This window comes from Gossypium hirsutum, chromosome A03 (assembly GCF_007990345.1).
Source record: "Gossypium hirsutum isolate 1008001.06 chromosome A03, Gossypium_hirsutum_v2.1, whole genome shotgun sequence".
In the NCBI taxonomy this organism is placed as follows: domain Eukaryota; kingdom Viridiplantae; phylum Streptophyta; class Magnoliopsida; order Malvales; family Malvaceae; genus Gossypium; species Gossypium hirsutum.
In genome coordinates, this window is record NC_053426.1 from 2,727,538 (window position 1) to 2,739,329 (window position 11,792).

At 36.3% G+C, this 11,792-nt stretch overlaps 1 protein-coding gene across 1 annotated transcript; it reads right to left on the bottom strand.

Annotated features, from left to right (window-relative positions):
* Window positions 1-3,372: 3,372 nt before the first annotated feature.
* On the bottom strand, window positions 3,373-10,174 carry LOC107963701 (cytochrome P450 71AU50). Its single transcript, XM_016900135.2, has 3 exons — window positions 9,206-10,174; window positions 4,177-4,228; window positions 3,373-4,096 (listed from the first exon to the last, which is right to left on the bottom strand). Exons 1-3 carry the CDS (start codon window positions 10,111-10,113, stop codon window positions 3,467-3,469), a joined length of 1,590 nt encoding a protein of 529 aa, XP_016755624.2. The 5' UTR covers window positions 10,114-10,174; the 3' UTR covers window positions 3,373-3,466.
* Window positions 10,175-11,792: the final 1,618 nt, after the last annotated feature.

Below are 11,792 nucleotides of genomic sequence, written 5' to 3' on the forward strand. Positions count from 1 at the left end.
AGGCCTCAAACGTTGTCCATTGACTTTGAAGATTTTCCTAGATTCTTCACTTTTGATTTCAACTCCACTATGCGTAATAAAAGGCCCTAACTACTTAGTTCGGAGCTTACCTGTAAAAATTCTTAGTGTAAAGTCATAAAGTAGTACTTTATGCCCAATCAAAAATTATTTACGAGTTATTTTTTTATCATGGAATGCCTTGAATTTATCTTTATAAATTTGGGCATTTTCGTATGCTTCTCGTTGAATTTCCTCAAGTTCCTGAATATGTATTTTTTTATACTTACCTGCAACATCCAGCTCCATGTTGTATTACTTAATAGCCCAAAACACCTCATGTTCTAATTCTACAGGAAAATGACATGGTTTACCAAATATAAATCAGTAATGAGACATTCCTATGGGCCTCTTATAAGTTGTGCGGTACACCCATAGTGCATCATTTAGTCGTAAACTTTAATCTTTCCTATCTACCTTAATAATCTTTTCCAAAATCAATTTGATTTCTCGATTTGATATTTCTGTTTGACTATTTGATTGAGGGTGATAAGTCATAGCATCTTGTTGTACTACCCCATATTTTTTCAAAAGTGCAATGATTACCTTATTGCAATTGTGTGCCAAATCTGGAAAAAATGGATTTTTTTAGAAATCCTACTACAGTTTTAACATCATCACGATAGGTGGCTCTAGCTTCTACCCATTCAGACAGGTAGTCAACAACAAGCAAAATATAAATGTTATCAAATAATGAGACAAAAAGTCCCATAAAACCGATGTCGATACATAAAAATTTCACATATATGTATAGGTGTTAGAGGCATTTCATTATTTCGACTCAAATTTCCTACCTTTTAACATCTTTTGCAAGTTTTAAAAAATAAATACTAATTACGAAAAATATGTGGCCAAAATAATCCACATTCAAGTACCTTATGTGCAAATCATTTAAGGCCAAAATGTCCACTACATGCGTAAGAATGAAAAAAAAAAGCTAAAATTAGTTTTACCTTAGTTTCTACAACGCATCGTCGAATTACCTGATCAGAACAGTATTTCCAAAGGTAAGGGTCGTCCCAAATATAATATCGTGATTATCATTTAATCTTTATCCTTTTCAGTTCATGATAAATTTAAAAAAATGATACATGTAGCAAGGTAGTTTACCATGTATGCGTACCAAGGAAAAATTGTCTATGCAAAAAGTAAAGTTTCATATGGAAAATTGTCTTTAAGAGGAGTGATATCTTTTGATAGGGGTATTCTACTCAAATGATTTGCTACCAAATTCTCACGTCCTTTCTTATCATTAATCTCGAGATCGAATTCTTGCAAAAGCAAAATCGATCTAATAAGTCTTGGGTTCGCTTTTTTTCCAATTAAATATTCTAGTTCCTAATAAATATGATCGAAACTTTTCCAAAGCAAAAACTATAGCTAAAAATTCTTTTTCAGGGTCGAATAGTTACTTTGGGCGGTATTTAAAGTCTTAGATACATAAGAGATAATGTGTGGTTCCTTCTGGATTCTTTGCCCAATGACCGCTCCTATACTGTGGTCACTTGCGTCACACATAATTTCAAATGGATAGTTTTAATTTGGTGGCTGTATAATTCATCAAACTTAAATTCTGTCTTTCTGTAAGAGGTTATAGAGTAGTTATGCAATCTTTGAAAATTATTTAATGAACTGCTTATAAAAACCTGCATGGCCAAGAAAAGAACGAATCTCCCTCATAGTTGTGGGGTATAAAAGTGAGTTAATAACATCAATTTTTGTCTCATCAACCGAAATTCCTTCAATAGAAATTATACGGCCTAGAACTAATCATTTGTCAACCATAAAATGACATTTTCTCATAAATTAGATTCTAGGCACCTTTCTAAAATTTTGGTAAGATTTGACAAACATATGTCAAAAGATTCACCATACATAGTTAAACAATAGAAGCCGTAGCTCAATGTGGATGAACCACCAGTAACAATATGCAATTAAACTGCCAATAATTTGCAAACAAGCTGCTAATAAGTTGTGGGTAAATAGCTAGTACTCCAAACAATACTCCAAAGGTTGCAGATTAATTGCCAGTGTAATAATGTGGATAAACTGCTAGTACTCCATGGAACTCCTTTGTCACCAATCAATCCCCAATCCTTATGCAATGCAATTTGTCATACTAATAATGTAGCATATCATGCTAGTCATTAACAATATCAATAACAATGGCATGCTTAAAATGTTTTTAGTTTATCAATATCAATGGCACGCTTTACATGCAATTGGTACATACAGTAAGAATCACTGGCATGCTTTTATATGCAAACAATAAATAGAAACACATCATACATCCCAATAGACATACAATCAGATAATACATACGACACTCTCACACCCAATTAACCATAATTAAAGGCCCTTAAACAATCAGCAATCACTTCTTAACATTTGCATGTTCAACAATTCTTTTATCTGACACAAGGCCATTTGACCATGCACAATAACAACATACACAGTCGACCAACATGCATAACATAAACTTTCAATAATCACCAATACACCCAAAGTTAAGACCCACACCTGAAAACACAATCCGAAACACTAACACTAATTTGCAACTCATATGTCTCATATCTGACTAAATCTCATTCAGATCTATACCTAACACAAAGAAATTACACATCAAAATCAATCATTAAACACCCTTATAAGATTAGGCCAAATCAAGGAAACAAACCAAATTTCATATTTGAGTTTCCAATGTCACTTACACTTCTACCGATCAAACAAAAGATGGAAACGGCCTCAAACTTCACTGGAGATATGAGGAACTTAGGTCTGGACCTTTGATAAAGAAAATTCACGAAATTAGCACACGAGAAATTCGACCATAGACCTTGTAGTATTCGTCCATCATAAGAAAAGAAAGGAAAAAAAAGAATGAGATCTGATCTAAGATATCTTACACTTCCCGATTTTTGGATACGAGATAACGAATCAACAGAAAACGACACAAGTAGAGGAGGAAGGGAAGAAAAAGGCGGCACAAAGATGGAAAAATTAGGGTTTTAGGGTCGGCAAGGCAAGGATAAAGAAGAAAAATTGAAGAATGAGAGGAAGAGAGAAGGGTGGGATGGCAAAGAGAAAAGAATAAATAATCCAAAGAGGTTGAACAGAAAATTAAATAACATTTATATCTAGGGTTACAGCATAGGACAATACTACTAGGATTTTGGGCAAAACGACAAATAATAAAAATGATACAAGAGAAGGGAATTAAACTTGTATTTCAAGGACAAATTCATTAACTCTTAATCATCAAACTAATAACTTTTTTTTATTCAATCATATAAAAGATATCAATAAAATGGGGCATTAGAGTTGATATCCCAGTCCTAGATGACATGTCAGGATTAATAGACGACAGTAATTTGCAAAAGGAGATACATATAATAATAGTTTATAGCCATTACTTTTTGTAAAGCACATGACCAGACAATCTTGGTATGGGAATAAGACGTAAAGGGTTCTTTTTCTTCATAACAATTCCAAATTTACTGGAAAGGTCAAGTTGTTCGCCTTGGGGCAATTTCCATTCAAAATAATGCAGCAATGAGGCCAATATGAAAGATAACATCTTCTCCCCTAGGGTTATGCCTGGACACCGTCTCCTTCCTGACCCAAATGGCATATATCGGAAATCATTTCCGAGAAAATCAAACTTTCCAGGCTCATCCAAGAACCTTTCGGGTCGAAATTCTGAAGGATTGTCCCAAATATTGGGGTCCATGTGAATGGACCACATGTTTAAAAACACCTTGCTACCCTTTGGTATGGTATAGCCACCCATAGTGAGTGATTGAGCAGAACAACGAGGAACAAGAAGGGGCACGGGTGGATGCAATCTGAAGGTCTCCTTTATCACTGCATTTAGGTAACTTAAATTAGGCAAGTGAAACTCTTCAATGATGTCATTTATCCCAACAACATTAGTTAGTTCTTTCTTCACTTTCTCCATTATTTCTAGATATTGCATTACCTCTGCCATTGCCCACTCTGTCGTAGTTGAAGTAGTATCTGTTGCACCTACCACAATGTCCTATTACAAACCAACAATTACTCAAAACAAATTAAAGAAGGAAAAATAATGTATGATAGCTAAAAATCATAAAATCTTACCATGAGAAGGCCCTTTACTTGATTCATCGTAAGTGATGAAGGGCTATTGTTGAAGCCATGGTCAGCATGCAGCAACCAAGACTATCGAAGGCACTACATGCAGAAGCTACTGGTTCATCTAGTCAGCAAGCTGTTTATGTTTCATTTTGTAATTTTAAGTTAGAGTAATGTAACTTAGTTGCTTTATAACTATGTTAGGTTTATGTTTGATGTAATTTTGATGTTTATTGAGCTGATAAATCAGCTTTGTTTATTTGTTCAAGCTAATTAGCACAAGTTACTATGTGTATTAGTGGTAGTAGGTGAAGTTTAGGTTAACCTACTGTTTTGTCAAGTTGTAAGCTTGTTTATGTATTGGCTTTGTGCCATATTCAGTTTTTTGAATGAATTCAACAAGTTTTCATCCATATGCTCTCCGTTTTTAGCTTTGCTCCAAAATCTATTTGAGTTTTCTGCTTTGTTTCTCCTGCAAGTCACGAGACTTGCTCGACAAGCATTCTGTTGAAGCTTGCTGCTGTTGCACTTAGATCCAACAATTGGTATCTAGAGCCATATTCTTAGAGGACCTGTTGTAGTTCAGTATCAAAACGATGGCATCATCAGGTTTTTCGCCAGCTTCACCACCTGTCTTCAATGGAGAGGGCTTCAACATTTGGGCAGTTAAGATGAGGACTTACCTGCAGGCATTCGACCTATGGGAAGTTGTCAACACAGATGCTGAGCCAGCACCACTTCGAGCTAATCCAACAGTTGCTCAAATAAGGCAACACACTGATGAAAGAACAAAAAGGCACAAGGCCATGTCATGCATACAGAATTGTGTGACAGATGTGATCTTTATGAGGATCATGGCCTGTGAAACACCAAAGGAGGCTTGGGACAAGCTGAAAGAAGAATTTCAGGGGACTGAGAAAACAAGGCAACAATAGCTGCTCAACTTGAGAAGAGATTTCGAAAATCTCAAAATGAAAGAGGAAGAAACAGTTAAACAGTACTCAGATCGGATTATGGCTGTTGTAAACAGCATAAGGCTCCTAGGAGAGCAATTCAGTGAAGCTAGAATGGTTGAGAAAGTCATGTCCACTCTACCAGAGAGGTATGAAGCTAAAATTTCATCCCTTGAAGACTCAAGGGACTTGACAACTATCTCATTAACTGAGCTAATCAATGCCTTGTATGCACAAGAGCAAAGAAGAGCCAGCAGACAAGAGGAGCACCAGGAAAGGGCTTTTCAAGCCAAAGAAGCCTCGAGCATCAAAACTCACAAAGGCAAAAAGTTCTGGAAAAACAGGCCTAAGCCTGATGCTACTAGGAGCAGTGACCAACTCTGCAGACATTGTAAAAGAGCTGGTCATCCAGAAGATAGATGCTGGTTTAGACCAGATGCAGTATGCCAACACTGCAAGAAGAAAGGCCATGTTGAAAGAGTTTGCAAGAATAGAAGCAAACCAAGACAGAATCAATTTCAGCAACAAAAGGTAGAAGCTCGAGTAGCTGAAGAAAGCAGTGATCAAGAAGAACATGTTTTTGCTGTGTCATGTGCAGCAAATCAGAAGAAGGGTTCAAAGGGCTGGCTTCTAGACAGTGGGTGCACAAACCACATGTCACCAGATGCAACTATCTTCAAAACCCTGGACAGAACCTGCAAAACCAAAGTAAAAATTGGAAATGGTCAGTTAATTAATGCTGAAGGAAGAGGAGATGTGCTAATTCATACCTCTACAGGTGGCAAAATCATTTCAAATGTACTTTTGGTACCTGAAATCGATAGGAACCTTCTCAGTATAACTCAACTACTTGAGAAAGGTTACTCAGTTGTGTTCAAGGAGAAAGAATGTCAAATTTTTGATCCAAGTGGGTCAAACCTCATAACAGTCACCATGACTGATAAATGTTTTGAAGTAGACTGGCCAAATGACTTACATTCAGCCTGCATAGCCTCCACTGATGACTCTAGACTCTGGCATCAGAGGCTTGGACATACAAACTATAAATCCATAGCCCGCATGGTCAATGAAGGTCTGGCAGAAAATTTCATCGATTCAGTGAAGAATGATGAGCTTTGTGAGATATGTCAGCAAGGAAAATTGGCAAGATTGCCATTTCCAACAAGCACAACATGGAGAGCATCAGAGAAGCTCCAGCTTGTGCATACAGATGTGTGTGGACCAATGAAGACTGAGTCTCTCAAAGGAAGCAGGTACTTTATTCTATTTATTGATGACTTTACAAGATACTGCTGGATTTATTTTCTAAAACAGAAATCAGAAGTTCCATTTGTGTTCCTAAAGTATAAAGCTGCTGTTGAAACTGAGTCTGGTTGCAAACTTAGAGCAATGAGGTCAGATAATGGAACTGAGTACACCTCAGCTCAGTTCCAAGCCTACTGTGAAGAAGCAGGTATCAAACACCAGTTGACTAATGTGTATACACCCCAACAGAATGGGGTCAGTGAAAGGAAAAACAGAAGCTTGATGAACATGGCAAGATGTCTTCTGTTTGAGAAGAATTTGCCCAAAACTCTGTGGGCTGAAGCTGTTAACACAGCAGTTTATCTCCAAAACAGGCTCCCAGCCAAGGCTCTGGCTGAGAAGACTCCATTTGAAGCCTGGTTTGGGTTTAAGCCATCACTGGCTCATCTCAGAACCTTTGGTTGTCTGTGCTACACTCAAGTTCCAGCTGAGAAGAGAAGCAAGCTAGATAAAAGAGCTCAAGCAGGGATCCTGATCGGCTATAGCTTGGTTAAAAAGGGCTACAGAATCCTAGAGCCTGCTACAAACAAGATATTGGTTAGCAGGGATGTTGTTTTCAATGAAAAAGGACACTGGAATTGGGAGAAGGCTGAACCAGAGGCAGTGGCTGAATATCTGGCGTGGACCAAGTTGAAAATGATGAAAACTCACCTGAAATGGATGTAGATGATGTTCCAATCAGAGGCACTCGATCACTGGCTGATGTTTATGAAAGAGCACAAGTGGCTACTGTTGAACCAAGTTGCTTTGAAGAAGCAGAAAGCCAGCAGGACTGGAAGCAAGCAATGATTGAAGAAATCAGGATGATTGAAAAGAATCAGACCTGGAGTCTGGTTGATAGACCAACAAAGAGGAATATTATTGGTGTTAAATGGGTTTATCGAGTCAAGAACAATGCTGATGGTAGCCTAAACAAGTTAAAGGCTAGATTGGTTGTGAAAGGCTTCAGTCAAAGGTATGGATCAGACTACCTGGAAACCTTTGCACCAGTGGCCAGGCTAGACACCATTAGACTGCTAGTTGCCTTAGCAGCACAAAAACAGTGGCTGATACACCAACCTGATGTAAAATCAGCATTTCTGAATGGATTCCTTGAAGAGGAGATTTATGTGGAGCAACCTCAAGGTTTCAAGGTGTCTGGCAAGGAAGAAATGGCGTACAAACTCAACAAAGCCTTGTATGGCTTGAAACAGGCTCCAAGGGCCTGGTATAGCAGAATTGATGGATACCTGACCAGTTTGGGATTCGAGAGAAGTCTAAGTGAGCCAACTCTCTATGTTAAATTGACTAGTACTGAAATTCAGCTCATTGTGTCAATATATGTCGATGACTTACTGGTGACAGGAGGAGATCGAGAGATGCTAAGCAGCTTTAAAGCTAAAATGCAACAGCACTTTGAGATGTCTGACTTGGGATTGATGTCTTACTTCTTAGGCATGGAAGTAACTCAAGCTGAAAATGGAATTTGGCTTAGTCAAAAGACCTTTGCTATGAAGGTTCTCAACAAATTCTCAATGGAGAATTGCAAAGCAACCAGCACACCAATTGCTGTTGGAGAAAAACTCTCGAGCCAAGATAAGCATGAAAAGGTCTGTGAAACAACCTATCGAAGTCTAGTTGGATGTTTGTTGTATTTGACTGCTACCAGACCTGATATAATGTATGCTGTGAGTCTACTCTCAAGGTTCATGCATTGCTCAAATGAAAGTCACTTTAGAGCTGCAAAAAGAGTTCTAAGATACATCAAGGGAACTTTGTCCTATGGAATGCAATTTACCAAGGCTGAGAACTTAAAGTTAGTTGGCTATTGTGATAGTGATTGGGCAGGTTCTTTGGATGATATGAAGAGCACAACAGGTTATGCATTCAACCTAGGCTCTGGTATGATTTGCTGGAGTTCAAAGAAACAGGCAGTAGTAGCACAATCTACTGCAGAGGCTGAATATATAGCTACTGCTGCAGCAGTTAATCAAGCCATATGGCTTAGAAAAATCTTAGCTGATCTTAATCATGAGCAGAATGAAGCAACAGAGATAATGTGTGACAACCTATCTGCTGTTGCAATTGCAAAGAACCCTGTCTTTCATGGAAGGACCAAGCATTTCAACATCAAACTTCATGCAGTTCGAGAAATGGAGCAAGCTCATGTTATCAAATTAGTTCATTGTAGTTCTGAAGAGCAAACTGCTGACATTTTGACAAAGGCACTCAGTGTTTCCAAGTTTCAACACCTAAGAACTAAGATGGGAGTTTGCAACATGCTAACCAAGGAGGAGTGTTGAAGCCATGGTCAGCATGCAGCAACCAAGACTATCGAAGGCACTACATGCAGAAGCTACTGGTTCATCTAGTCAGCAAGCTGTTTATGTTTCATTTTGTAATTTTAAGTTAGAGTAATGTAACTTAGTTGCTTTATAACTATGTTAGGTTTATGTTTGATGTAATTTTGATGTTGATTGAGCTGATAAATCAGCTTTGTTTATTTGTTCAAGCTAATTAGCACAAGTTACTATGTGTATTAGTGGTAGTAGGTGAAGTTTAGGTTAACCTACTGTTTTGTCAAGTTGTAAGCTTGTTTATGTATTGGCTTTGTGCCATATTCAGTTTTTTGAATGAATTCAACAAGTTTTCATCCATATGCTCTCCGTTTTTAGCTTTGCTTCAAAATCTATTTGAGTTTTCTGCTTTGTTTCTCCTGCAAGTCACGAGACTTGCTCGACAAGCATTCTGTTGAAGCTTGCTGCTGTTGCACTTAGATCCAACAATTGGTATCTTAGTTCTTGTGTAAATCCAAGAGCAATTGTAAGAAGTCGAATTTTTGTTCACTCGTTTCTTTCTCAGTCACCGTGTTCATTCTGAGTTCAATCACAGACTCTAAAAGTTCATTGAACGATTGACGGATTTTCTTCATTCCCCTCTTGATACCTTGGATGTCGAACCATGCAATCGCGGGGAAAATATCAGAAATGTTTGGTTTTCCCAGTAACACCATCATCTGCGAAGAAATCTCTTTGAAGCGACCCTCAACCGCAGTCCCTTTCTCTCCTCGGAGTGCGCCTCCCCACACCATCTTTCCGATCAAATTGATTAACGCACAGTATGCCAATTCGCCTATATCAATTGGCTTGCCAACGTTTTCATACACATCCTCCACCATTTTCATCACTTGCTCTCGTCGTAGATCATAACAGGCATTAAGGTTAGCGTTGCTTAGCATATCGGTCGCGAGAACTTTGCGCTTGTTTTTCCAGCTGGGACTACTGTAAGAGTCGAACGCAATATCATTGGAGCCAAAGGTAATAATCTGTGCAGCAATGGGAGGTTCTCGCTCTGAAAATGCTATATCATGGTCACGAACCACTTCTTTTACAAGCGATGGAGAGCTAATTACAACGGTTAGCTTGTTCCCAAGCCAAAGCTTGTAAATGGGACCATAAACTCCACCCAACTCCGTAAAGACCAGATGGAGATTATCGAATCCAAGAAATGGAAGATACCCCAGGATTGGCAACCCACGGGGACCAGGTGGTAATGGAGCCATCGGTTTCCTTGCCTTCCAAAATGAGTACAAGAGTGAAATTCCCAATATGGCAACCAGAAATGAGAAAGATGCTGGGAACAGTCCATCTTTCTGGTTGCCAACATTCAACAGCCATGAAAACGAGCTGCAAGCTATTTGCAACATCTTGTTGCTTTGGGAGGAAAACCAAGAAATTTTAATGTGAACCCACTGAGTTTATCACGAAGTGCTGTGTTTATTATTGCTGAAAAGGGACCATGATTTATAGTGCAACTGGTTTGGATAAAAAGAATATTTCCTACTTCAACTTTGAGAAAAAATTTTAATATGATAACTAAAATTTTAAAATATTTTTAATTTTGATTAATTTTAGTTATTGTATTTCAATATTATTGTTTTGGTTCTCACTTTTTATCATTACAAAAATAAATTATATTTGATAAATATGATATGACATATTTACTCACATATTTAGTAGAGGTATAATTCTCATAATTGTTATGATAATTAAGGGATTTTATTTGGATAGTTTCTTTGAATGTAGTGCGTACATATATAGTATAGGTATACTCCTACTTTTGTGTGTGAACACTAACCCTTTAATTATAGAATAAAAAGAAATTGTTAGTCATCACACATCTAGTTATCTTTTTTGTTCATATGATTAACTGCATGGAGAAATCTAAAGGCTAAAAATTATTTTTTGAAAAAATATTGTAAGAATTTGTATTTTTTTATTTTAAGTATTTAATTTTATTGTGACATTATATTGAAATGTAAAAATTAAATTAATTTAAATTATATTTAAATTCATTAATATTATGATGTATGAAATATAAATTTTTTTAATCTATACTATATTCAAAAAGCAGACTATGTAGCTATCACATATCAAGGAAGTCTCAACTTAGTTGAGTAATTACTAAAAACTTCTTCTTTTATAAATTAATAAATATTATTATGAGAGGATTTTTTTATCATTTTAAATCATATAAAATTTAGAAAAACACACTTGATCAGATTCGAACTCAAAATTTATGAATATACTGCATTCATATCATACATATAAATACAATTACACATTATACAAACCATATATAATCTCGATATATAAATATTAGGCTTAATACATAATTTGGTACTTAAATTTGATACTTTTTAAATGTAGTACATATGTTTTCTGTCTAATGTGATAATTGTGGCTATACATTTTAATACCTAAAGGTAACAGTGCTAATATTTTAGTATTTAGTTTGAGTTTTAGGATTAATTTGATGAAAGTTAATTGTTAATATATAGCTTTAATGAATTTTCGTAAAACTCTAAAACTCGAATTAAACTTTAAAAAGTTAACACTATTACCTTTAGGTATCGAAATATATAACTTTTATCAAATATAAATACTAGATTGAACAAAAAATAATACATACGCTACATTAAAAAATATATTAAATTCGAGTATTAAATAATACATTGAACCTATAATCAAAAGTCGATAACGCTTCAAACAGGTAACTCAAATCCAGAAACAAAAACAAAATACTTGGTAAATGCAGTCGACTGAACTGATATCTTATCAATTTTGGATTCTTCTAGGAGAAGTCGCTATGGTGAAGATTCACTTGGACGTTTCCTCTTATCGTTTGCTCTCGATCCGACAAGAAATGCGTAAAGTCAAAACAATTCAAGCTAAAACTAAGTTCATCCACTCAATTAAAATGAAAACCAGAAATGGGATTTTTTTTTTCTTTGAAATGGGAATATGGCCACTCAAACAAGTAGGGGAAGAGATATTGGATATCATGAATTAAATAATTGAGTCTTGACAGTTTTTTTTAAAGAAA